The sequence below is a fragment of the Pleurodeles waltl genome, chromosome 4_2, assembly GCF_031143425.1.
Source record: "Pleurodeles waltl isolate 20211129_DDA chromosome 4_2, aPleWal1.hap1.20221129, whole genome shotgun sequence".
NCBI lineage: Eukaryota > Metazoa > Chordata > Amphibia > Caudata > Salamandridae > Pleurodeles > Pleurodeles waltl.
The window spans coordinates 527,960,004-527,986,463 of NC_090443.1; the positions used below are offsets into that span (position 1 = coordinate 527,960,004).

At 41.5% G+C, this 26,460-nt stretch overlaps 1 protein-coding gene across 1 annotated transcript in view; it reads right to left on the bottom strand.

Annotated features, from left to right (window-relative positions):
- Nucleotides 1-26,460, bottom strand: part of LAMC1 (laminin subunit gamma 1) — a 657,035-nt gene that overhangs the window by 514,160 nt on the left and 116,415 nt on the right. Inside the window, exons 3-5 of the mRNA XM_069232049.1 lie at nt 12,057-12,187; nt 4,253-4,419; nt 3,750-3,938 (exon numbers count right to left, since the gene is read on the bottom strand). Coding sequence (XP_069088150.1) covers nt 3,750-3,938; nt 4,253-4,419; nt 12,057-12,187 — 487 coding nt within the window. The remainder of the gene's footprint in view (nt 1-3,749; nt 3,939-4,252; nt 4,420-12,056; nt 12,188-26,460) is intronic.

The following is a 26,460-nucleotide window of genomic DNA, read 5'->3' on the forward strand; positions in this document are numbered from 1 at the left end:
TGCAAAAATAGTATTTTAGATTCTTTGTGCTTCTTAATCTCCGTTTTGTATACTTACGCACTTTTTAAAGGGATACCTTTTTAGTAATGTACTCTCTCTCCTTTTTAAATTTAACTGAGTCTTTATTTGTCCAGGTTCTAGGCCGATGTAAGCCCTGTTTTATTGCCGAAAAAACAATGAACTTATGGACTTATTGTAATGATTTTCAATAATTGTACAACAAAGAATTTACCTATCTATCTGTAAAGCTGTTGTCCACCCCTGGAATGAATTTTACTAGCGGTACTTTGAGTCAAATCGACAATGTCAAATATTTTGCACCAGAAGTGGCAAATCCAGTGGGTGTCACACTACTTCTGAAAAAAATACATGGTTGGCATGTCTGTGCAAAAAGGTGCTACCTTTTAGAAAATGTGTTCCTTAAAAGCATGCAGGGTTATCTGCAATACCATTAACTATAGCACACAGTACAACATGCCCCATTAAAAAAAAAAAAAAGTATCCCACCATTTAAGGTTGTGCTCAACTTTTGGCTCCACCAATTCTAGATTGTCTCAGTAAGTTGGGGGCATGTGCCCTGTTATAAATAATTTATCTCCTCATGCAGCTTTGAGCTCTCTACTCAGGACATTACTACAGTGGATTTCATAAGCTCTAAAGAGTTATTTAGCATGGACTTTAACATTCATAAAATTGGGTAGTAAGCTCAGTTTCTGAAATGGTTTCTATTAAGAAGTCACCTTCATCCTAATGTACTTTTACTGGAACTTTATTTTCTGAGACACCAAGAATGATTGACATGCAGATGTATCATCCGGTAGTGAAGCTCTTACTGGGGTTAGCTCCTTTTCTTTCTAGTGATAGGCTCTGTGAACTTGTTCAGCATCGTCCTGCTTATCAGTGAATTTATTAGAAACTGTAAATGCGACAATGGGTCTGCATCTATAGCTTGGCCTAAGCTGCTGGTGGTGTGGGTGGCTCACCAGTTTTTGTCTTAGGTGGTTTTGCCTCCACATGCTTTCTCTTAGGACTGGAATAAGCCCCAATATCCTCAAATGTTAGCCTATGCTGCTTGCGTTGGGTGGGAGCTGGAAAGGGGCCATGATACTATGTGCCCAGTTTTAGAATAGAACTCTACTGTCCTCCGTCTCTGATCTGGTTGCCTACCTTCTTTGGTTCCTGGGATCTAAAGTGCTGATGCCAGTTCATGCATTCTTGGCTCCGAAGCTTTGCGTCTCAGAGTCGATGTTCCTCTGGGGCACAGTGTTTTTCAACATCAAATAGTTTTCTGCTGATGTGGTTGGTGCCAATAGAGGTTTCTTCTTTGCAGGTGGTTTATCACTGAAGGCGGTTTTTCATTGAAGGCATGGTGCTCTTGGTAGAGCAGAGGCTTCTCAGAGGTTGCTCCTCCGCAGAGGGCAGTTTCTCTCATCTGTGACCTCTATCTTTTCAAGGGAGAGGGTGTTGGTTGGTCCTCTCTATCTGCCCCAGAACATCAAGGTGTTGGCCAAGTCCTAGGTGCAAATGCAGACTTTGGCAGGGGCCCTGGAGATTGATCATCTCGGACGTCGGAGCGGAGTCATGGGAAGACACATGCAAGGGACTTCCCTCATGATGGTCATCTAGCCTACCAAACTGACCTCTCATCATTAAAATCAAGCCCTTTAATATCCTCGGCGACTGCACCAGATGGAGATTCACAATCCTGTTGCTGCATAATGGAGTAATGCACCCAGCGTCCTTCAGTGCCGATTTTTTTTTTCCTAAAGGTATTACATGCAAAAAAGGGAGCCTTGTTGTTTATCAGTAGGAAGAGTTTACAGACCTGATGCTGATTTGACCAGTTAAAAATGTAAATGTTGCGTTTTCCATACCCTCTCTTCACAAGTCATTGTTATAAGACCTGGCCCCAATTTTGTCACATAGATCGGCTTCAATGCGGTCAGCAAAGGGATGGTTTCTTGATGTTTGCGGTCAAAAGCACGATGTCTATTTGGTTTGAGGTGCTCTGGTCATCTAGCACCATGATGTATGTCTTTCGATGTGCAGCTGTAGTGAAGCCGTGGAAACACATGAACCGGATGGCGGAAACAAAGCTATCGGAGGTGTGTCCTGGTGCATTGTAGGTTTCAATTGTGGCATTAAGAGTAATCTTGAAAGAACTACTTTAAAAAAAAGAAAAAAACATGTTTCAACATCGAAGTGCAACACTTGATACCAACAGTGCGGGCACAGCATGTGGTCTACAGAAGCACATGCTGCAAAAATGACAAAACTCATCTCAGTAACTGCCCGGTAATCACATTTGTCCCAAGACTCTTAAGACCCCAAGAAAAGTTAGCACCTGCTTCAATCCTGAATGGCTACAGAGTGCCGTGACATTCCCATGCCACACTCATCACTGACATTGGCTAGACATTACAGTGTGAAAATGCAGTTTAAGAACTGGTTAGTTTCTTAGACTGCGAAACACTCTGGATAAAATGCTAACGCCTGACATGCATGTCACTGGATCACTTTACAAATAGAAGACTGTCCTTGTCATGACTTTGCATTTTCTCTCAATGACGGTCACTGGAGCACTAACCTAATCAGTCCATCATTGCTGATGAAAAATTGAGGATTGTGTAAGTGATTGCTGTATGCCACTGAATGAAGATTATGCTAAAAATGAGAAAAAATTATCAAGTTAGGTTTGGTCAAATGTTTCAAGAAGATACAACACAACAGAAACTGAAACTACAAAGATCCCAACATCTTCATCATTACAGATCTTTTTGTAACTGGGGAAAAATGTGTCAAGTTTTCAAATATTTTATAACAATCATGACTTCTAATTGACAATGTGGAAGATAAGTGCAAATATGGAAACCTGAGGAAATGTCTGCACTGGCTATATCAAAGGTCATTTACTTATCAATGATACATAGGAGAAGGTGAGCACAGACAAATCCATTCAGCTAGTCATGGTGCCTGTTCTGCTGGGATGCTCTTCAGGTTCAGGTGCCTTCCGAACCAGACATTGAATGAGTGACAATGTGTCTATATTAATTGCATAGTAATATTTGCAAGTGGATGGATGTTTACAAACGTTTTTTTATAATATACTGTTTATGGTGCATATAATTTGCATGAACTCTTACAGTATAGTATTAAATATGGTGTAGTGGGTATATAAAAAGTTGCTCTTATTTGTCACACTGTGCTCCCTTTTTTACTGTGAGAAGTATCTTTAAATGAAATTGTTTCTTTCAACAGGTTTAAATCCACAAATTGCACGCTAAAAATCATCTTACCCTGTTGTAACCCTTAATGCATGAAAAACTGACCTTCCAATCACTTATGTTTTTTTTTTTTTTTTTAAATCGACCCCTGATTCTTTCTACCTTCTGTCTCCCTCATCTGTGTGTTACTCTAAAAATCACATAACTATCTGCCTTAAAGCTCTTTTGAAACCATAACAATATTAATTCCAGCTAGTAATAGTGCCTCATGTAGCCCTCTCTAATAATCACATCAAACGAAACAAGACCCCACACAGCATGCAAACTAACCCCAATAACCAATTGACTGACCACTAACTAGGCTCCGAGTAGTGTGCTACTCACTGTAAAGCGCTTCGACGCCTCATCAGGGGTAGTAAGAGCTAAACAAATATATATATATATATATATATACATATATATATATATATATAAATAAAAACAACTGCAGATAGTACCCAGACTATCCTTAATATCTGATCTTACCAATAGGGTTACAGTTGCATGGAAGACAGGGTTCTTCGCTTGCCTGGCGGTAGTGGTTCTCACGACATCTCTCGCAGTTTGCACCATCAGTGTTGTCAATGCAGCCAGTGCAATGCCCTCCATGGCCTGTTGCTCGGTACAGCTCTGGGTCAAAATAGCATTCTCGCGATCTACCATTACAGTCGCAAGCTGAAGGGGGAACAATAAATAACAAGCCAACATACATTAGAAAGCGAGACTGAGCACCACATAAATCAAATCTAATGGACCATCCAAGAACCCCGCCCATTAAGTCTCCTCTTTATGTTCGCACCATTTTCCTCAAGAATATTTCTAGTGCTAAACCTACAACATTTCTTCATAGTGTGTGGCAGTGACTGGTCTGCATTCAAGTCCAAAAACTTGCTTTTACAGCAAAGCAGCAACGTTCTGCACATCAAATACCATACACAATTTAACAAGTAGAAAAAAAGGAGGGGGAATGAAATAAGACTTCTATATACCCAGGCATTCGTTGGGACTATCAGCAGTTGCTCTCCTCCAAGGACGATCGTTGTAAAAAGGGAGACACTTTTCACAGTCTGCACCAGCAGTGTTGTGGCTACACAAGCAGACAAGCTTCTCTAGCTCGTTCTTCACGCACTCACTGGCATGACCGTTGCACTTACACCTGGAGATGGAAGGGAAAAGGACAAGCAGGCTATGACGCAATTGTCTATGACACACAAAGAATAATGCATCTGTGACAATATGTTTGCAGATTAAACAGTTACAGGATAACATGCTTCTCACAGAAGTTCCAGAGGGTGAAGAAAATATTTATTAATAAAATGCAAACCTTTTCAATGCGGGTGTCTTTAAATTAAGTTTTTACCCTTTACTGTATTTGGAAACGAGTATGATGGAAAACTTGTTCAATGCACCTCACAAGGAGGTTGGGTGAGATATATATTCAAATGTGATATATATTGTTGCAAAGCTACGTCACAGGCAAAAGATCTGTTTGCATCAATAATCTTTAGGATAATGCCTCAGATACATCGCGCAGCAAAGAAGCAAAAGTCTAAGGGTCACATGTACAAAGCTTTTTTCTCACCGCAAAGGGCCTGATTCTGTAAATCGGGCCGTTTGCAATGAGAAAAAAAAAAAGCATTTTGCGGTGTAGAGGCCTTTTTTTGCGATTCGGTAATCTATTTACCGAATCGAAATGGCTTGCGAGTCTCAATTAGGAAGGGGTGTTTCCTTCCTAATTGCAAGTGGCACTGCGATGTAGGATTGTTTTTTGACCTTGAATGCAGTCACAAAATAATCGCAGTTAGCACCAATTTCCAATTGATGCTAATCCATTCACAAAGGGGAAAGGGTCCACGAGGGACCCCTTACCCTTTGTGAATGGTAGTAAAAATACTTTTTCAGAGCAGGAAGTGGTCCCACAGACCACTGCCTGCTCTGAAAAAATGAAAAAGTAAACTTTTCATTTTTGTTTTTGAAATGCATCCCGTTCCTTTAAGGAAAATGGGCTGCATTTAAAAAAAAAAAAATGCTTTATTTAAAAGCAGTCACAGACATGGTGGTCTGCTGTCTCCAGCAGGCCACCATCCCTTTGAGTGCAGCCATTCCCAATGGGTCGCAAATTGCGACATGCCTCATGAATATTAATAAGGTAGGTCATTTGCGACCCCATTGGGAATCACAAACAGTGTGAAGTACACTGTTGAAGATATGGTTTTGTGGCTTGTAATTTGTTGCTTGCAGATGAGTTGCAAATTGAGTTGCAAAACTCGGGGTCGTACATCTGGCACTAAGAGAGGTGTGGTTGAGTTCCCGCCTTCAGAAGTAAACCAGTTTCACTAATGGCTAATCAGTGGGCAGCAAAGCCACAGTTTCAAGCAAATTCATGTAGAAAAGAAGTGTGCAACAGACCACATACATAATCCATGGGTATTGCCTTACACCAAAGAAGCTAAAAAGTTAAGCGTTTTTGAAAAATGCTGGGAGAAAAAAAAAAAAAAGTAATAAGGTATTCAAAACTACAATGCAATTTCACTAGGCTGAAAAACAATTAGGGCGTAGAGCATCGCATACCAAAAAAAAAAAAACAAGCATTTTTTTTTCAGTAGGCCTTGCATTTTCTTGAGCAGACCTATGGCATTGTAAATTCATAACTGGACTTTTCTTGCCACCAAATTGGTCAACCCTGCCTCGCCTATAATTTAGTCTTTTCCTGCCACATTATTCCAGTGCCCCAGCATTAAACTAAAGCACTTCCATTTACCTTCTTCCTCGATCTCAAAACATGTACAATCATGTAAACCTTTCTCATAAATAAACTTTTGGCATTAGAGCGTAATGTTCAAACACCATAACAAAAATATAATTTGGGATGGATTGGAGGGTGAAAGGAAAGAGGGAGTCGAGAGTAAAGATGGAGAGGACAAGTGGCATAGTAACTGTGTCTTTGGCCCTGGATTAAGAAAGGAAAATAACTGACTGGAAATTCGGTAGGAAAATAGAGCAGTAATTAGAGTTCAGGTCCATAGGTCTCTGGGCTCCCTTGCCACTGCACCTGTTGCTCCATTGATAACTAGGCCTCAGGAGAGAAAGCGGATGGGGCAGAAAGAGAAGCAAAAGGAATACAACAGACAAAAGGAAGAAAGAGAAGGGGGTTGCAAAGCAATAAAAGAAGGGAAAGAAAGAATGAGAAATTGAACACACAACTAAGAAGACATACAGCAAATGTGTGAGACAAAAGATAAAAGGGGAAGAAGCTAGCAAATTAAAGATGAAGAGGAAAAGAATGAAAAAAGCGTGAAAATAAAAAGAAAAATGAACATTAGAGGAAAAAAGAGATGGTGAGAAACAACCAGCGAAAGAGCCAGGGCATGTATGTACTAACATTTCCCATTGCCACAGAATGTGAAAACCACTTTGAAACTTCGGGTCCCAACAAGTAACTTGTGGCTTCCACATACAGTCAGGTAAAATGAGGGATTGATAGTAAATCGCAAATTGAAAGATAAAGATAAGAAAAACACCAGAGAAAGGAAGGAAGATCTAAACTTTTCAAAAAATAAAAAAATAAGTGAAAGGACACATACCAAGTCAAAGGAAAGAGCAAATTAAAAAGACAAAGAAAGAATGAAGCGAAGAGAAAAAACAAAAAAATAGTAAAAGAATGAACGCCTGATGAAGAACAAGCACTTGTTATGCAATGGGTCTCGCGTTTACTCGAGTTAAAGCTATTAGCGTTGTAAACTCCTAACCAGGCTTTTCTTCCACATACAGTGAAAATGAAAAGTAAAACCGTTTCATATAAGCGAGCCGACGGCCGCCATGAGCGCAAAGCAAACACACAAAAGGAAACAGAAGCTCGCTCGCAGTGAAACGTATAGGCAAAAGTGCAACTATCCATGTAACGGGGTCGATGTCAAGCAAATTGCTCTACTAGGGCCGAGCGAGATCACGCTGCCTACGAAAAAAAGGAAAAAGTAGTCCAAAAGCCATGCAGAAAACATGGAGCCTTGTATGTTTTCAGTAGTTGGCCGGTACGCTCAAGGCGGGCTAAACACCGAAAAAGGCATGACATATGCATGCCTTTCACTAATTAAATCAAGCTAATTTTAAAAGACAGGCCCACAAACCAACTAAACTGATGGGCTTGACGTTGGTGTGGTTAAAAGCCCACAGAGAGATTACACCAGCGACCGAGTGCTTTGTGCTCGACCCTTTAAAAAAAAAAAAAAGAAGAAGAGGAACAAAACATGGAAAGAAATAATCAAGTTTTTGTGAGTTTGATAAAGGAGAGAGAAATAAAACAAGCATTTGCAATGCAATGGGCCTCGCATTTGCTCGAGAAAGCTATTTGCGTTGTAAATTCAGAACTGGACACTCCTTGCCACATAAATTAAAAATAAAAAGTAAAACAGAATTTCGCTCGCAGTCATACGTATCATTGGCAAAAATGCAATAATCCTTGTAAAATAGGATCGATGTGATGCAACGCGCTAGACTACTGCCCAGCGAGATCGCACTGCATAGGAAATAAATAGAAAGAAGTAGTGCAGAAACCATACGGAAAAAACAGAGCCTGTTTTCAGTAATTGGCCGGTGCGCTCGAGGAGGGCTAAACACCTCAAAAGGCATGACGTATGCATACTTTCCACTAATGAAAGCAAGCAAATTTTAAAAGGCAAGCCCACCAACCAACCACACTCGGTGGCAGGGTTACAAGGCCACTAGACAGCGAGTGCTTTGCGCTCAACCCTAAAGAGGGAGAGGAGTAAAAATAAACAGTTGAAACAAAGAGCGAAACTTAACGTGTGGATTTTAAGAGCTGGAAAGAGAAAAGTTGGGGCAAAAGAAAAAACATTAAAAGTAAACAAAGTAAAGTAAAGAACATAGTGAGATAGGTTAAACAGAACCTCCCAATTAAAGATGGTAGTTAAGACTAGATTTAACTAGCTCCCCCATGTCAAAAAACAGGTCAATGTGTGGTACAGCAGGGGGCACTGCAGAACAACAGGAGGTGCATTAGCAGAGTTGATCGTGAAACCTAATACAGCTATAATGGGGCACTTCAGACCAGGGGCTGGGGTATAGACAGAGCTGTGTCCCAGTCCAGTGCTGGAATAACAGAAAGGCAGCAGATGAGGAATGAAAAACGGAGCGCCATGTTATTTCTGGTATTGGAATAATGGGGCACTGCATGTTAGGGTTGAGGTGCACTGACAGTTTTATATGGGCTGCAATACTGGAATAGTAACAGGCACACAAGGTCAGAAGCAAGGTATGTTAATGGAGCTGTGTGTGGAACCTGGTATTGGTATGCCAGTGTTGCTTAGAGATTGCCTGGAGGTGTGCTGTTGAAGCTGCGAGTGGGGCCCACCATGGGAGTGGCACTGCCTCTGAACCACAGAAGCAAGCAATCCTGAAGGGCATGTGTGTGTGAGAACCTTAGTACTGAGAAGAAATGTGCACCGAACATTAGAACTGATAGATTCTGGTAGAGCTGCGGGGGTTCTAATTAACAGTGTAGTCAGATGTTAGACTTGAGGTGCCCTAGCTGAGTTGTGTTTTGCTCTTTTGGGTCCAGTATTGGCATGGAAGTGGGACTGAATATTGGAACTGAGCTGCTGCAATTTAACTTTATGTAAGCGTGGTCCCAGGATAGGAAAGTAAATGACTTTGCTGGGGTAGAAATGAGATACACTGATGGAGCTGTGCCTGAGGTCCCAGTACTGTAACAGCAGAGAGTACTGACTATAAGAACTGAGGTGCTCTGGCAGACACTGTGTGATGGTTAGGGGGGGGGGTCCGGGACAGCTGAGGGCTGTGAGTGTGTGAACTGGGGTCCCCCAATTGAGCGGCGCCTGAGGTCCCAGTACTAGAACAGCAGTGTATACAGACTGCTAGAGCACCTCAGTTTTTACAGAGCGTATGGGGTTCTGGCACAGCTGAGCGCTTGGAGTGTGTGAACTGATATAGCTATGCCAGAGGTCCGAGTACTGGAGCAGCAGTGTACTGACTGCAAGAACTGAGGTGCTCTGGCACACAGCGTGTGTGAGGTTCTTGTAGTGTATGAACTGAGGTGCACTGTTGGAGCTGCGAGTGCGATCCATGGAGCTGTAAGTGGGATCCCAGTATGGACCAGAAGTGGGCTCTGTCTCTAGGGATTGCAGAGTCATAGTAGAGCTGGGTGCCTAGGCTATAAGCAATTGAAAGTGATCCTTCCCTCTGGAAAATCCAAGCTAAGGACGGATGGGAGCCAGGGAGCTGAGGGGGGGGGGGGGGGGTAACGGAGCGCAGAGAGTCTACAAAGACCAAATGTGATCAAGATAGCCTGATATTTAGCCTTGTTTACAAGCTAAGCTCAGAGCATGAATGCTCTGCAAATGAAAAGGGAAGCTTCCCTGGACAGGAGCAGGAAATAAAGTAAAAACAAAAATAATAAGTCCCCTACAGACCAGATTAACAGGACAAAGTGTAATTGCACAGTAGTCGGTCCCTGCTCCCACACAGAAGGAGGGACAAAGAGGCATGACTGACCAGTAGTAAGGAAGGAGTTTTAAATGACACAAACTAACAAATGATATAGCTGGAAACTCACAGAAGAAGTTTACTTGAAAGTATATAAGAGGTCGTATGTTTACGCTCAAACTAAAAACATGACACGAGGGCAGCAGACCACCAGGGATGTTAAGTAGGTACTTTGAGCTCTATAGCCCTAACAGAAGCTGCTGGGGAGTCATCCTCCAGTAGCCACAAATTGTGCACCTGTGTAAACATAGGAAAACATTTCTTGTAACATTCTTACAGATTACCTTCTAACAAAGACAACAGTCAAGCAGCAACAAAATTCCAATCTGTTCTCAACTATAGAACTGTCTATAAACCTGTACATAAGATGCTTTAACCCCATCAGTTGACAGTCTCCACCTATTGCCTACTCATTTCCACTTGGCAGGCAGTTCTCAGCAGCCCTCACTATACATGTGTATACAAATCTCTTCCACACAACTGGTACCAGAGTGTCCAGTTCCCTACTACATGCAAAGAACTTACAGTGTCATAACTACAGTCATTAAATAATTAAAATCATATTAATACACAAAGGAATAAATGAAGAAAGCAAGCAAAATCAACAATCAAGCTAAGCTTTTGACCCCGGCCCTGGTTCTACAAATCATTGAGAAGGAACGAGCTAATGACTCATTTTATTCATTATAACCTTCATCATTTGGACAAACCCAATCAGTGGGAGGTCTGACCAATTAAAACAGAAGCAAACGGTATTCTAACAGTCGCAGATTCCTAAGGCAGGAAAGAGGGTAATAAATACATTTAATGTTCACTGGCAAAAGATAGGCAACAACAAATGATGTGAGATAGTTTTTTGTAATTGCCGAAACAATAGCTGACATTTAGGGCCAGATGTAGGAACCGTTTTGCATGTCGCAAACTGCGCAAAACGCAGTTTGCGACATGCAAAACGGCCATCGCGATGCTGATTTACATTTTGCGAGTCGGTACCGACTCGCAAAATGTGAATCTGACTCGCAAATAGGAAGGGGTGTTCCCTTCCTATTTGCGACTCGCACCGCGATGCAGAATTGCTTTGTGACCGCGAAAGCAGTCGCAAAGCATTTCGCAGTTAACACCCACTTGAAGTGGGTGGTAACTCATTTGCAAACTGGAAGGGGTCCATTTGTGAATGTCGCTGAAAATATTTTTTCAGAGCAGGCAGTGGTCCAATGGACCACTGTCTACTCTGAAAAAATAAAACCAAATGGTTTCATTATTTTTTTGAATTGCAACTCGTTTTCCTTTAAGGAAAACGGGCTGCAATTTAAAAAGAAAAAAAAAAATGCTTTATTAATAAAGCAGTCACAGACATGGAGGTTTGCTGTCTCCAGCAGGCCACCATCCCTGTGAGTGCAGGGACTCGCTATGGGGTCGCAAATTGCGACCCACCTCATTATTATTCAGTTGCAAATTGCGAGTCGGTCTGACCGCAAAATTTTCTGTTGCTACATCTGGCCCACAGTCTATTATAATTCCAGTATTGCACCTCACTTAAATAAAAAAAAGAACAAAGTATTTTAAGTCTCGGGATCTTCAAACTTTGGATCACTCCACTGGGCAGCAATGTTCACTGAGCACAAGACCCCATTATCCCAGCACTTCTGGCTTTTCTATGTTGCAAAATTTGTTTTGCCACCTATGCAGTTTGCAACTAGTGGCAAGTCCAACACCAGACCAACATGGTTTAAGTCATCAAGGCATTAGAACACTCCCACCACCAAAACAGCAACACACCAAAAAATACTTGCTTGCAAAGCACTTATGTCAACTATACAGATTAATGAACTGGTAAGCCCTAGTGCTGCAGCTTCACTCGTCGACACAGCATTTTACTGTCACACGCGCGAGAAAAAAAAAAAGATCGCCACATGAATGGATTTGTTATTTGCAGGGCAATTTAAATATGGGATTTGCAACATGTTATATGACAATATTCTTCAAAACGAATGCACAATTAGTTCACATCAATTCACTTGGACGTACAACATCACATCTCACCTCGGACTACTGTTGATGTAATCTCTCACACAAACTCATTCTTGAGTCCCATCTCCGCATAGGATAATGTCTTGATATCCGGCACTAATCATTAGAAGACATACTGAATAGAGTGGCCAAGATGAGGCCGCTCTTTTTTGGATTACTTCACATTCATAGCTGTACAGACCATTCTCCTAACTCGATGACAAAGCCCTGAACTAGCGGTCAGCTTTCAGGGAAACCTACCTGCCACCAACAGCAAAGTCAGAGATCGCATAATAGTACGATTTCAGTACTTTGGGATCATTAAACACTTCATCGCCGAAGGTGTTCAGTCTGTTCAGTGTCACTCGAATGTCTGTTGCAGTTACCCAATCCTGTGGTCGGGAAGATGAAAAATATTCCATATTAGTGTAAATGTAGTTCTCTGCATCAATCGTATGAGTGTACATGCACAGCACGAATCAAAGTATGCAAGGCACCCTGTGAGCCATTCAAATAACTTATGACCTCACCCATCCGCTTCTAAATGAAGGGAAAAACACTGAGTTGTGGCACAACATACAAGAAGACCAGGAGGTGGTTCCTATTTATAGCCGTTTATGCATTTTGTTACTGTTGATGTTTCCACTGATGCTAATAATGAAGCACACACACAATGGATGATATATGGTATATTTAAGCTTTTGAAATTCCTTAAACTATATTTAAAAACCTGTAGGGCTTATTAAAGGGCATATACACATGCTATCATCAGGTAACCGCTCCAAGCACTATTGTGTGTCTTTAATTCCATATAGGTTTCAAAATAGCACAAACAAAAATTATGGGAAGGAACATTGGCAGCACAATGCACTAACTATATATATTAAAACTAAGCCAACTTAAAAAAAATATATTAAAGACACGAAGGGGCGTATTTTAGCTTTCCACTGCATGTATAAAACTGAAATTGTGATCCAACAAGCAAATGCACAGTTCTATACACGATGGTGACTCAAACTCACTTGTACAATTTGCAGAACAAATGACAAATCATTTTTAATAGATTTTGTAAATGTTAAGATCGGCTGCAATGGTGTCACCACATGAGGACTGGTAGGTTTGGTGGCCGTAAGTAGTAAGCAGACGGATGTGTAGGGTGCAAGCAATGAAAGGGTGAATTATTGCCGTACACATATTGTTGGATGCCAAAACCAGGGGCATTAGGTGCAAGAAGTAACTCCGACAGCGATAGGAGCTGGCCAGTCACTCAGTCTTCTTAACTCCAGTGAGTAAACTGCAAACCAATGTAACAAAATCTAGTACACAAAAAAGAACTGTCCCCAATATAACTTGGTTTGTCTTCCGGACACTGTGTGCTTTCTTCCTCCAGAACAGACTACACAGAAAGACTATTGCTGAACAGTCAAACTTTGTATTATCCACAGTTTCTGATATTTAACAAAGCGTGTGCATTAGCACTTACATCATGAAGAACTACAAGCACAGGACATGTTTTTACCTCATTTTCAATACTAGATTCATCCAATCAAACACCCCCCCCCAACCCCCCACCCCCCAGAAAAAAATCCCACATTCCCGGGAATTAACTTGCACAGACAGCACAGTGCCGAATCACCCAACCATAGCTTAACCAACATAATGTCCAACAGATTTTGAAAATTACTCTTAGCTAACCCGTACACCAACCCATCATCAACTTCATTTAAGATGCTTTCTCAAAGCTCTCTCCATTGCTTTTCACCTAGATTGTATGCGAGCTCCTCCGTCTATTTAATCTTATGGTAATCTTCTAAAAGGAGCAAAAAGACCCATAAGACACTTTTAAATCACTGCGGTCAGACTGAAGGCATGAAGTAAACAGTATAACATTGGCATCCCCTAGGATCATCCTTCTACTAAATAGGTAACAGCTCTAGTTTGTAATATTGCAATTAGAGATTCAAAGTCAACCTATTAATCTCGGGACTAAAACTGATGAGCAGTAAAAAAATCCCCCACAATATTGTTTGCTATAATTTTCATTACTCGGTTATCTCAAATAAAGCATTACTTTGTAATTATTATTCTGAGGTTCCGACCTGCATGGATGGTTGATTATACTAAACCTAACTCAAGCAGACTCACTGGCAAATGTTTGCCACACAGCACATAAATATTAAGTTCTGATCAGGTTTCAGAAGTCCTCATAACTGGTAAAGCTCGTTTCTCCACACCCCCATTTATATTACTTTTAGTCATTTGCGAGAAATGACAAGATTCTTGCCATGAATTGTACAATTTAGAAAAAGGCAAATGCACTTTAGCTGAAGAAAACTGAAACCTGGAGGAAGTTCAATGAAACAAATATGTAAGATATGACGGGCAGCAAACTCCGCAAAATGCAATTTGTAATTAAAAGCAGCAATAGGTCAATTCTAGGGCATTCAAACCTGGCCGCTAAAATAAACGACTGTAGGCTATGATAAGGCATCCTACGGCGAGACTGGGAAAAAAAAAAAAACTTCCCACTGACAAGCTTAGAGTGGTTAACAAAATGCAGGAGAAAGGTTCTGTCCTTACACTTGACTAACGAAGTGAAAGGCCAGGAACCTGTACTTCCAAACACTGCCTAGTATGATGTCATCTCAGAAATAAACATCACGTACACTACCTCGCCATCCACTGGTTAGGTACGGGATAGTTTTGAGTGCTTTCAAATTTAAAGCTTTGGTTGTCTGCTTAGAGTCTTTAAAAAGCTGTTCAAATATGTCTGCCAGTGAAGCCACAATGTCTTAAGCCTGTGGAAACTTCTGATATGTCATCCTTTTATTCATAAACTATTTCTTCCGAAAAAGAATAGCAACTTATAGCACAGGCTAAGAGTTGAATGAAACTCTATAAAAAAAGATATATATAAAAAAATTGCTGCTGTACAAAACTATTCTAACAGGTCATGAAGTATAATGTGAAGCATTCCTCAGGCACCAGTCCAAGGCTCCCAGGTGTAGGCGGGACCTACAATTCAGTTTAGCTGCACAGTAGGAGAGGGGAAAAAAATAAATAAATAAATAAATAAATAAGAGAACAAAAAGTCCAAATACTTCTAGTCCTTTTTTTAGGTCGAGCATAGCAGCATGCAAGCGCTGCTTTCCCAGACGTGTCTATGTATATGGGGTTTTAACCACGCCCATCTCATGCCCATAATTTTTATTGGTAAATGCTTTACGTTTGCCCCTCCGTGGGGCAGTTTTGTTTCCACCTTGGCCATCGACCCTGTTACATGGATAACTGCATGACTGCTGATACGTTTGACTGCTAGCAACTTCTTTTTACTTTTATGCCTCTCTTTCGCGGCCATGGAGCTTTGAATCGTCTCGCCGTATGTTAACGGCTTCACTTTTCATGGGAAATCAGGGGTTTTACTAACTGCAACACCCAAGGAGTAGTCTTTATGATTACATGCCCATGCAATATGCATTACATAGGAATGACTACCCGCAAAGCGAAAATTCACATTGGGAAACATCGCAGTAACAAGGTGTGGCTGCGCCACCACTAAATGTCCTCTCATTACATCAATAGCGCGCACACAGTAGATGACTACCAATGGGGCATCCTTGAACATCACAAGGAGGTTAGGACTGAATCCTTCCTTCTCGAAAATGAACGACGCTGGGTTTTCAAATTAAGCACCCATCAATGTGGTCTGAATGAAAACATCCCATGGGGACAACTAATTCAACACTAACAACTGTCCCCCTCATTTGAACATCCAATACCACATGCAGATATACCTAACATAGATTCCTTGATATCACCCCCAAGATACTTTATAAATATTTTTCTCTAGCCATAACATATGGCAGCTACCTTTAAATAAATATATATATATACACATAAATCCAAAGTTTCCAAAGAACAGACGCACTCTCAGGAATTCAAAAGCTGAAGTGTTTATTTAACAGATTCTAAGGAAAAAAGGGGTACACTTCCAATCAATTGGGAAAAGGAGGACCTAATTCTACAGGAGCGAGAACCTTCATGCATCATACTGGATGACTGGTTTCATCATTGGGAAAGCTCCTCGTTAGGCCGGTGCTGCAATGCCTAACGGGCTCCCAGAGGGGGGCTCTTAACCGTATTGCTCTAATAGTAGTGGATGGAATCAGATCATATAGATAAAGTACCTAAATTCAAGTACCTGAGCAACAATGGAGAGAATGAAATAATAAAATTGGTTATACATCAAAATGTGTTAATCGTAGATTTAATCAGTGTTAATGAGACGGAGACCAAGATTAAAAACAAGATGGGAGTAAACGGGCGAGTAATAATGCTCACATACTCTCAACAAAAACACAAGAGGATTGAACCAATTATGGTGCCTCTAGTCATCAGGTCTACATGTTTCGCGTCTGGTGGTCCAGCTGGATCCATTGACGCTTCATCAGGACCAAAGAAAATTAACAACTTCTCCAAAAAATAAATTAATATGGACCCTAATAGGGAGATGAATATAAAAAACAGTCACTTACTTTTATCTACTTGCTATGTCAAATAAGGTCGCCCTAAAAATAAAAATCAAAAGACACGTATAGAGAGTATAGTCCAAGATAAAGTGCACTTGTGAATATAGTGATTTAGTGCATAATTCGCGTGAAGGTGTGAATAAATTGGGCTTACCATCCCCGGTCTCAGGATAGAGCTCCTAGGAATCGCATGTCAGGAACTGGAACTGACATTCTATGTCTATGGTAGTCATAAGAAAAATAATGTTAACAGCAATATGTTGCAATAATAATACAAATGGTCACCTATATTAAGGTATCACATCCAGTCACCATATACATCTATGAGAGCTACAAATCCGTTAGAGTGACAATTCTATCACTATCCAGTGAATTATCAGTCAGAATAAACCAATACTGTATACCAAAAGACAATTTCTGTAGCAGCAACAACAATGTCCATTATGAGGGTAATAATACCCCTCGTTGTTAAGCCTAGATACAATGCCCAGTTGGGAAGTATGCTCTCAAATGGGCCTGGCTGTTAATAAAACAAAATTCCAGTTGGGTCGGTGATGGGGGCACAAAAAAGTGTCACTGGATCACTTAAACGCGGGTCCAGTAAACACATAAACTAACGGAAATGCTAGGCTAAGTCAGAAAATGAAATAATATCCGCCCGACGATCCGAGTTAGTTAAAGAAAAAGGGAGGCAAACTTACATTTATCTCATGTTCGTAGGTCTGTAAACCTACCCTCCTGACAGCGTCCCCGATAGCAAGTGGCTGGGCGCTCGACGGAGTTTTAAATACGTGCAGCGAGAACCCGGAAATGAATACCGGCTCGCGCGCGTATAGAAAGTACTAAAAATAGAAGACGGACTTAGTCTTCGTTAAAGGGCCGGTGTCTGTTATTCTCTTTTGTGTGCCAGAGCCGAGAGAAAGGAGAAAGCAGACTCGTAAATTAAGAGTTTGCATACTCAGTTGAAAATTCTTGTCAAAAAGGAGAACTGGTAAAAGGAATGTGACCAGTGTAGAGTTTATGAAAAAATATATTTCTAATGATGACAAAAATAAACTCTCTAATCGAATTGAGGTGAAAATACACATTTGATTTCGGAAGGTTCTTTTCGGGGTAACAGCGACCTAGAAACACTTTCTTGGGCTGAGAGGGTCATAGAGAATGTCGGTTATGGTGAAAGTGTAGTCCACGGAAGATCATCGTTCAGTCCCCGTATATAGGTCCCTAATTTAAAAATCCAGCGTTGTTCAATTCTGAAAAGGAAATCAGAGTCATTAGATCGGACTCTGGGGGCTTCCAAAATCACTCACCAAAGGTCATTTGGAGTGTGGGAAGCATCTAAGAAGTGCGCACAGAGTTTAGTGGTCAGCCTGCGACATCTAATATTGCTCCTGTGTTCATTGATGCGTATCTTAACGGGACGTGTTGTCATTCCAACATAACGTAATCCACAGGGACATGTAATCATATAGATGCAATTCTTAGAATTACAGTTCGTATGTTTTCTTAAATTCCACTTCCCGATAGGGTCAAGGTCTAGTGACGTTGTTCGTCTAGTTAATGTACAAACATTACAATTACCACAAGGATAATGGCCTTCAACTGGGGGAAGATCCCACAGTGTTTTTTGTGTGGGAATGTCATGGGAGACACGTGGACGAATATGAACCACTATATCTTTAATATTAGGAGTGCGTTTAAAGGCAAATAGTGGATTAGGAATTTCAGTCCCATCGCTCTCCAATATCGACCAGCGTTTATTGACCAATTTTTTTATATCGATACATTGGAGCCTTTTATTGTTTTTCCCACTTGATCCAGATTTTGATCTCTTGTTGCAAATTCTAGATCTCTCCCTCTCTCCTCTTCTGGCTCCGGCTCGTCTTCCTCTTTGGCCCATTTATCTGCCTCTGTAGCTCTGTCCCTCCCCTTTCTGTTTGTACGGGACTTGCCTGCCACGTCGCAGCAGGAGATATTCGTCTAAAAAAGTAGCCGGCTTGTTGGTGATTTCAACATTAGATATCTCACTATCTGTTGAACTTAAGGAGTAAATCACTATTGTACTTTCCAGCTCACTTTCAGAGGTTGAAGGCTGACCCACAGGTATAGATTTATTGGATCCTGGCTTGTACAAATGATCATATTTTCTGCTAAATGTCAGGATCTCTATCTCAAATAAAGGAACACAATTTACAGGGATTTTTTTCCATGTGGCCATTGTGAAGCTTGCCACAATAGTGTGACTAGGAAAGAGAACCCCACGAATAAACCAGGGATGAAGAGACAAATCAAGCAGTTTTTGACATGCAGTACTCCTTTTACTATTTATGTATTAGAATGTCCTTGTCATCTTTGGTATGTGGGGAGTACAAAACACGCAGTGAAGAAACGTATTCTTGAACATATGTGTGCTATTACATCAAAGGATCCACATTATCCTGTAGCTAGACATTTTCAGGATTTTCATAATTCTGATACTACTTTGTTGTCCTATTTTGGTATTGAACATGTGCCATTACACCACAGAGGTGGCAAAAGAGAGTTGATTTTACGCAAAAAAGAATCTAAATATATCGTGGATTTAGAAACCAAGATACCGAAAGGATTGAATATTGGTGAAGAGCTTAATACCCACTTGTTTGACGACTGATTTAATTAATTCAGTAAAATATAAGGAACTATAGTTGTTACATTTTATACTATACTATATATTTTATAGCACAAGTAATAATAACAATGTTGTGAGCAGCAGTGATTTTTCTAATTAGGTCTTATTTTAATTTATTTGTTGTGATTATGTCTTTTCAGAATGGAGGGGTCCGGATGGATTCCTGATTTCACTAGTGCTTATTCTTTCACATGGTGTTATGGTTACTGGCTACACAGAAACAGTAATAAGTTTCTTTCTACAGCTTTTCTATGATTTTGTATGGAGAATGTTTTTGTAATTTACCACGAAAAAGAAAAAAAATATTGGCATTGATTAGTAATTTGGGTGTATAAATTTATATGTAAAAAATATATATATTATGTGAATTTTACTGCTTTAAGTAGAATGGAATGAAATTTAAATATTGGCTCTGTTTACATTTAAAAAAACAATATTTCTTTTATTATATGGAGATATATGAGCCGTACTTATACTTATATTGATACGCGTAATCTATAATCATATTCATGTATATTTTATATATATTTATAGTACTTTTATCATCTAGCATTCTTGTGGTAATTTAGTTAAATAATAATTCACCAATGAGATATATGGTTGTATATATACAGATAGATTCATTTAATTGAACCAGTCTTTTTATATTACCCATTTTATATTATCTATATTACCCATTTTACTTCGATAATTATATGTATTAAAGAAGAAATTACTTAGTCCTGTTTCTAGGTCAGTGCCTGGAGGGTATTTAAAGTGGTGTATACTGGTTGAACTATACACGTGGTCAAGGCTGCTTGTCAGCGAAATGCGTTGTGTGTTAAACACTTCAGCTTTTGAATTCCTGAGAGTGCGTCTGTTCTTTGGAAACTTTGGATTTATGTATAAAATTAACCGGAGTGCTCTGCCGGTTGTGACGCACCACCCCTCTAGGGCCGCTTGGAGTCCGGTTGTGAGCATACTTTGTGGATATATATGGAAAATGTCACTTACCCAGTGTACATCTGTTTGTGGCATTAGTCGTTGCAGATTCACATGCTGTGCACATCCTGCCATCTGGTGTTGGGCTCGGAGTGTTACAAGTTGTTTTTCTTCGAAGAAGTCTTTTCGAGTCACGAGACAGAGGGACTCCTCCCATTTCGGCTCCATTGCGCATGGGCGTCGACTCCATCTTAGATTGTTTTCCCCCGCAGAGGGTGAGGTAGGAGTTGTGTATGCTAGTAATAGTGCCCATGCAATGGAATAATGTACATAATGTAGTTTAAAGTAATATATTTCCAAATATACAGATGTTCAAGATCAACTTCTAAACGGCTACAGGCTCCTGGGGAGGCGGGTGGGCGCATGTGAATCTGCAGCGACTAATGCCACGAACAGATGTACACTGGGTAAGGGACATTTTCTGTTCGGTGGCCTGTGTAGCAGCAGATACACATGCTGTGCATAGACTAGTAAGCAGTTATCGCCCCAAAAGCGGTGGTTCAGCCTGTAGGAGTTGAAGTTGTTTGAAACAATGTTCGTAGTACTGCTTGGCCTACTGTGGCTTGTTGTGCCGTTAGCACATCTACACAGTAGTGTTTGGTAAATGTATGAGGCGTAGACCATGTAGCTGCCTTACATATTTCGGTCATTGGAATATTTCCTAAAAAGGCCATGGTAGCCCCTTTCTTTCTAGTTGAGTGTGCCTTTGGTATAATAGGCAGATCTCTTTTTGCTTTAAGATAACAGGTTTGAATGCACTTAACTATCCATCTAGCAATGCCTTGTTTAGAAATTGGATTTCCTGTATGAGGTTTTTGGAAAGCAATAAATAATTGTTTTTTTTTTTTCGAATTAGTTTTGTTCTGTCAATGTAGTACATTAACGCTCTTTTGATGTCTGTGTGTAGTGCTCTTTCAGCTACAGAGTCTGGCTGTGGGAAGAACACTGGTAATTCTACTGTTTGATTTAAGTGGAACGGTGATATGACTTTTGGTAAAAATGTATGATTTGTTCGTAGAACTACTTTATGCTTGTGTATTTGAATAAATGGTTCTTGTATGGTAAATGCTTGAATCTCACTTACTCTTCTTAAAGATGGGATGGCAATTAAAAATGCAACTTTCCATGTTAAGTATTGAATTTCACAAGAGTGCATGGGCTCAAAAGGTGGACCCATGAGTCGTGTTAAGACAATGTTGAGGTTCCATGAAGGAACTGGTGGTGTTCTTGGTGGTATAATTCTCTTTAGACCTTCCATAAATGCTTTTATGACTGGTATCCTAAATAGAGAAGTTGAGTGCGTAATTTGCAGGTAAGCTGAAATTGCTGTAAGATGTATCTTAATGGAAGAAAAAGCTAGCTTTGACTTTTGCAAATGTAGTAAGTATCCTACGATGTCTTTGGCAGATGCGTGTAAGGGTTGAATTTGATTATTATGGCAGTAATAAACAAATCTTTTCCACTTATTTGCATAGCAATGTCTAGTGGTAGGTTTCCTAGCTTGTTTTATGACCTCCATACATTCATGTGTAAGGTCTAAGTGTCCGAACTCTAGGACTTCAGGAGCCAGATTGCTAGATTCAGCGATGCTGGATTTGGGTGTCTGATCTGTTATTTGTGTTGCGTTAACAGATCTGGTATGTTTGGTAGTTTGACATGGGGCACTTCTGAAAGGTCTAGTAGTGTTGTGTACCAAGGTTGTCTTGCCCATGTTGGTGCTATCAGGATGAGTTTGAGTTTGTTTTGACTCAACTTGTTTACTAGATATGGAAGGAGTGGGAGAGGGGGAAAAGCGTAAGCAAATATCCCTGACCAACTCATCCATAACGCATTGCCCTGAGACTGATCTTGTGGGTACCTGGATGCGAAGTTTTGGCATTTTGCGTTTCCCTTTGTTGCAAATAGATCTATTTGTGGTGTTCCCCAACTCTGGAAGTAAGTATTCAGTATTTGGGGGTGAATCTCCCATTCGTGGATCTGCTGGTGATCCCGGGAGAGATTGTCTGCTAACTGATTCTGAATTCCTGGAATAAATTGTGCTATTAGGCGAATGTGGTTGTGAATCGCCCAATGCCATATTTTTTGTGCCAGGAGACACAACTGTGTTGAGTGTGTCCCTCCCATTTTGTTTAGGTAATACATCGTTGTCATGTTGTCTGTTTTGACAAGAATGTGTTTGTGGTTTATTATGGGTTGAAATGCTTTCAGCGCTAGAAATACTGCCAATAGTTCTAAGTGATTTATGTGAAACTGTTTTTGGTGAGTGTCCCATTGTCCTTGGATGCTGTATTGATTGAGGTGTGCTCCCCACCCTATCAAGGAGGCATCTGTCGTTATTACATATTGTGGCACTGGGTCTTGGAAAGGCCGCCCTTGGTTTAAATTTATACTGTTCCACCATTGAAGCGAGGTGTATGCTTGGCGGTCTACCAACACCAGATCTAGAAGTTGACCCTGTGACTGTGACCACTGTGATGCTAGGCACTGTTGTAAGGGCCGCATGTGCAACCTTGCGTTTGGGACAATGGCTATGCATGAGGACATCATGCCTAGGAGTTTCATCACCATTTTGACTTGTATTTTTTGTTTTGGATACATGGCCTGTATTACATTGTGAAATGCCTGAACCCTTTGTGGACTTGGAGTGGCAATCCCTTTTGCTGTGTTGATTGTCGCCCCTAAGTATTGCTGTGTTTGACACGGTATAAGGTGTGACTTTGTGTAGTTGATTGAGAAACCTAGTTTGTGGAGGGTTTCTATGACATACTTTGTGTGCTGTGAACATTTTTCTAGCGTGTTGGTTTTGATTAACCAATCGTCTAGGTACGGGAACACATGTATTTGCTGCCTTCTGATATATGCAGCTACGACTGCCAGGCACTTTGTAAAAACTCTTGGCGCAGTTGTTATTCCGAATGGCAACACCTTGAATTGGTAATGTATCCCTCGGAATACAAACCTTAAGTACTTTCTGTGTGAAGGATGTATCGATCTATGGAAATATGCATCCTTTAGGTCTAGTGTTGTCATGTAGTCTTGTTGTTTGAGTAGTGGAATTACGTCTTGTAATGTCCCCATGTGAAAGTGATCCGATTTGATGTAGGTATTTAATGTTCGGAGATCTAATATAGGTCTCAGACTCTTGTCTTTTTTGGGTATGAGAAAGTACAGAGAGTAAACTTCTGTTCCTTTCTGGTGTTTTGGTACTAATTATATTGCTTCTTTTAGTAGCAATGCCTGAACCTCTAGTCCTAGAAGATCTATATGTTGTTTTGACATATTGTGTGTTTTCGGTGGGACGTTTGGAGGGAATTTGAGAAATTCTATGCAATAACCATGCTGGATAATTGCTAGGACCTAAGTGTCTGTAAAATTTGGTTAGTCTCCCCCCCACAGATGTTATGTGTTGGGGATGTGTGACTTGGAAGTCACTGTTTGTTTTGAGGAGTTTTGGGGCTTTGGAACTTTCCTCTGTTCTTTTGGAATTGTCCCCCTCTATATTGTCCCCGAAAACTTCCCCGCTGATACTGGCTCTGGTAAGTGGGTCTTGTCTGAGGTTGTGGGTTCCGTGCTTTGTCCTAGAAACCCCCCTCTAAACTGTGTTTTTCGAAATGTGCCTCTGCCCTGTGGGGAGTAGAGTGCGCCCATGGCTTTGGCCGTGTAAGTGTCTTTTTTAAGTTTTTCGATCGCAGTGTCCACCTCCGGCCCAAACAAGTGCTGTCCGTTGAATGGCATATTCAGCACAGCTTGCTGTATTTCTGGTTTAAATCCTGATGTACGCAGCCATGCATGTCTCCTTATTGTTACTGCTGTATTGACAGTTCTAGCAGCTGTGTCTGCAGCATCCATTGCGGACCGTATCCGATTGTTGGATATACTCTGTCCTTCTACTACTTGCTGCGCTCTCTTTTGGAACTCTTTGGGCAAATTTTCTATAAAGTGTTGCATTTCGTCCCAATGGGCCCTATCGTATCTGGCTAACAAAGCCTGTGAATTGGCAATACGCCACTGGTTTGCTGCCTGTGCCGCCACCCTTTTGCCTGCTGCGTCGAATTTTCTACTTTCTTTATCTGGAGGTGGTGCATCTCCTGAAGTATGTGAGTTCGCTCTTTTGCGCGAAGCCCCTACTACAACTGAGTCCGGTGTTAGCTGTTGTGTGATGTACACGGGGTCTGTTGGTGGCGGTTTATATTTTTTCTCCACTCTTGGAGTAATGGCCCTTCCTTTTACAGGCTCTTCAAACACTTGTTTGGAGTGTTTTAGCATTCCGGGTAGCATAGGAAGACTTTGATACTGGCTGTGTGTGGACGACAGTGTGTTAAAAAGAAAGTCGTCTTCAATGGGCTCAGCATGCAGGCTGACATTATGAAATGCCGCTGCTCTCGACACCACCTGTGCGTAGGCTGTACTATCCTCTGGTGGCGACGGTCTAGCTGGATAACATTCAGGACTATTATCTGACACTGGTGCGTCATAAAGGTCCCATGCGTCAGGGTCATCTTGACACATTCCTGTATGAGTTGGGGATTGCATCATTGGTGGAGTGGCTACCGGTGATGGTTGCGGAGAGCATTGTGGAGATGGTGGCGGGGTTACTTGTTTAGCCACCTTTGCCTGTTGCTGCTTGTCTTTTTCCTGAAAGGCAAGTTTGCGTTTCATTTTAATCGGAGGGAGAGTACTGATTTTCCCTGTTTCTTTTTGGATATGGAGCCTTCTTTGTGTATAGTCTGGCTCTATTGTTTCTAGTTCCTGTCCAAATCTATGTGTCTTCATTTGTGTGGACAGTCCTTGTTCCTCAGTGTAGGAACTTGTTTTCGGTTCAGAGGCCGGATGTTTCGGTATCGAAACCTTTTCGGCTGCTTTTTTCGGTTCCGACGAAACCTTCTTTCCTTTCGGCGTCGTGGTCTCTCGGTGCCGACCCATTTCGGTGCCGCTATCTCGGTGCCGAACCTGCTCGGAGCCACTATCTCGAGCCCGAGATTGCTGTGTGGCGGTATCTCGACCGGAGTCGGATGACTTTGCCCCCAGCGTGCCCTTTTTCGGTGCCGATGATCGGTCACCTATTTTTCGGGTTAAGCCATGGCCTGTTGGTGGTGGCGTCCCCTCGGCTTTAGTGGTTTTTTCGTGAGTTTTGTGTTTCGACGTCTTACTCACGGTTTTCGACGTTTCTTCGGGATCGATCTCATCAGAGTCCGATTCATGGATGGAGAATGTTTCTTCCTCCTCCTCGAAACGCTCTTGTCCTGTCGGCGCCGACGCCATTTGCAGTCTCCTTGCTCTTCGGTCTCTTAGTGTCTTCCTGGACCGAAACGCTCGACAGGCTTCACAAGTATCTTCCTTGTGGTCTGGCGACAAACACAAGTTACAGACCAGATGCTGATCTGTATATGGATACTTGTTATGGCATTTTGGGCAGAAGCAAAATGGGGTCCGTTCCATCAGCCTTGAAGAGACACGTGGCCGGGCCGACCAGGCCCCGACGGGGGATCGAAAAAAAACCGAAGCGCCACCGGAGCTCTTCAAAAGTCGGTGTCGATCTGTTGTAACTAACCCGATACCGAACGCAAACAATACCGACGATTTTTCCGAGATTCTAACTAACTTTCCGACCCGAAACACGGAGCGAAAAGGAACACGTCCGAACCCGATGGCGGAAAAAAAACAATCTAAGATGGAGTAGACACCCATGCGCAATGGAGCCGAAATGGGAGGAGTCCCTCGGTCTCGTGACTCGAAAAGACTTCTTCGAAGAAAAACAACTTGTAACACTCCGAGACCAACACCAGATGGCGGGATGTGCACAGCATGTGTATCTGCAGCTACACATGCCACCGAACATATATACATATATATATATTATTTTTTTTTGTTATTCTTTGTGACTCACTGGCCACTTCCCTTCTCTCTTTTCTCTCCCCCTCTGTTTCTCCCCCATACTCCTTCCCCCACCCTTCTATCGCTTCCCTTTTTAGGGTCGAATCTGCGTTGCATGCGCTCGCACATGCGTATTGCAGCGAGACGCTTTAGTATTTAGAAAAGGGCTCGGAGGCCTGTCAACTTCACGTCAGTGTTTATTGGTTCGTGGGCTGGCCTAATAAAATCTGCTTGCTTTCATTAGTCGAAGGCACGCATACGTCATGCCTTTTCCGGTAGCTAGCCCTCCTCGAGCGCAGCGGGCGAGTACAGAAAACATGCGAGGCTCGCTGTTTTCCATCGGGCTCGTGGACTTCTTTTTCTCTAATTTACGAGCGCAATCTCGCTTGGCAGAAGTCGAGCGCTTTACATAGTTACTTTCACTTTTGCGGGTTATGTATATAAATGCACTTTTGCTCGATAGGTGAAAAGTCGGGTTAGGAGTTTACAATGCGATCAGCTCTAACATGAGCAAACGCGAGACCCATTGCATTGTAAATGCTTGTTTCTTCTTGCCCTTTTTTCCTTCTTTCGTTTTCTCTTTGTTTCCCCTTCCCATACACCCCCAAAGCCC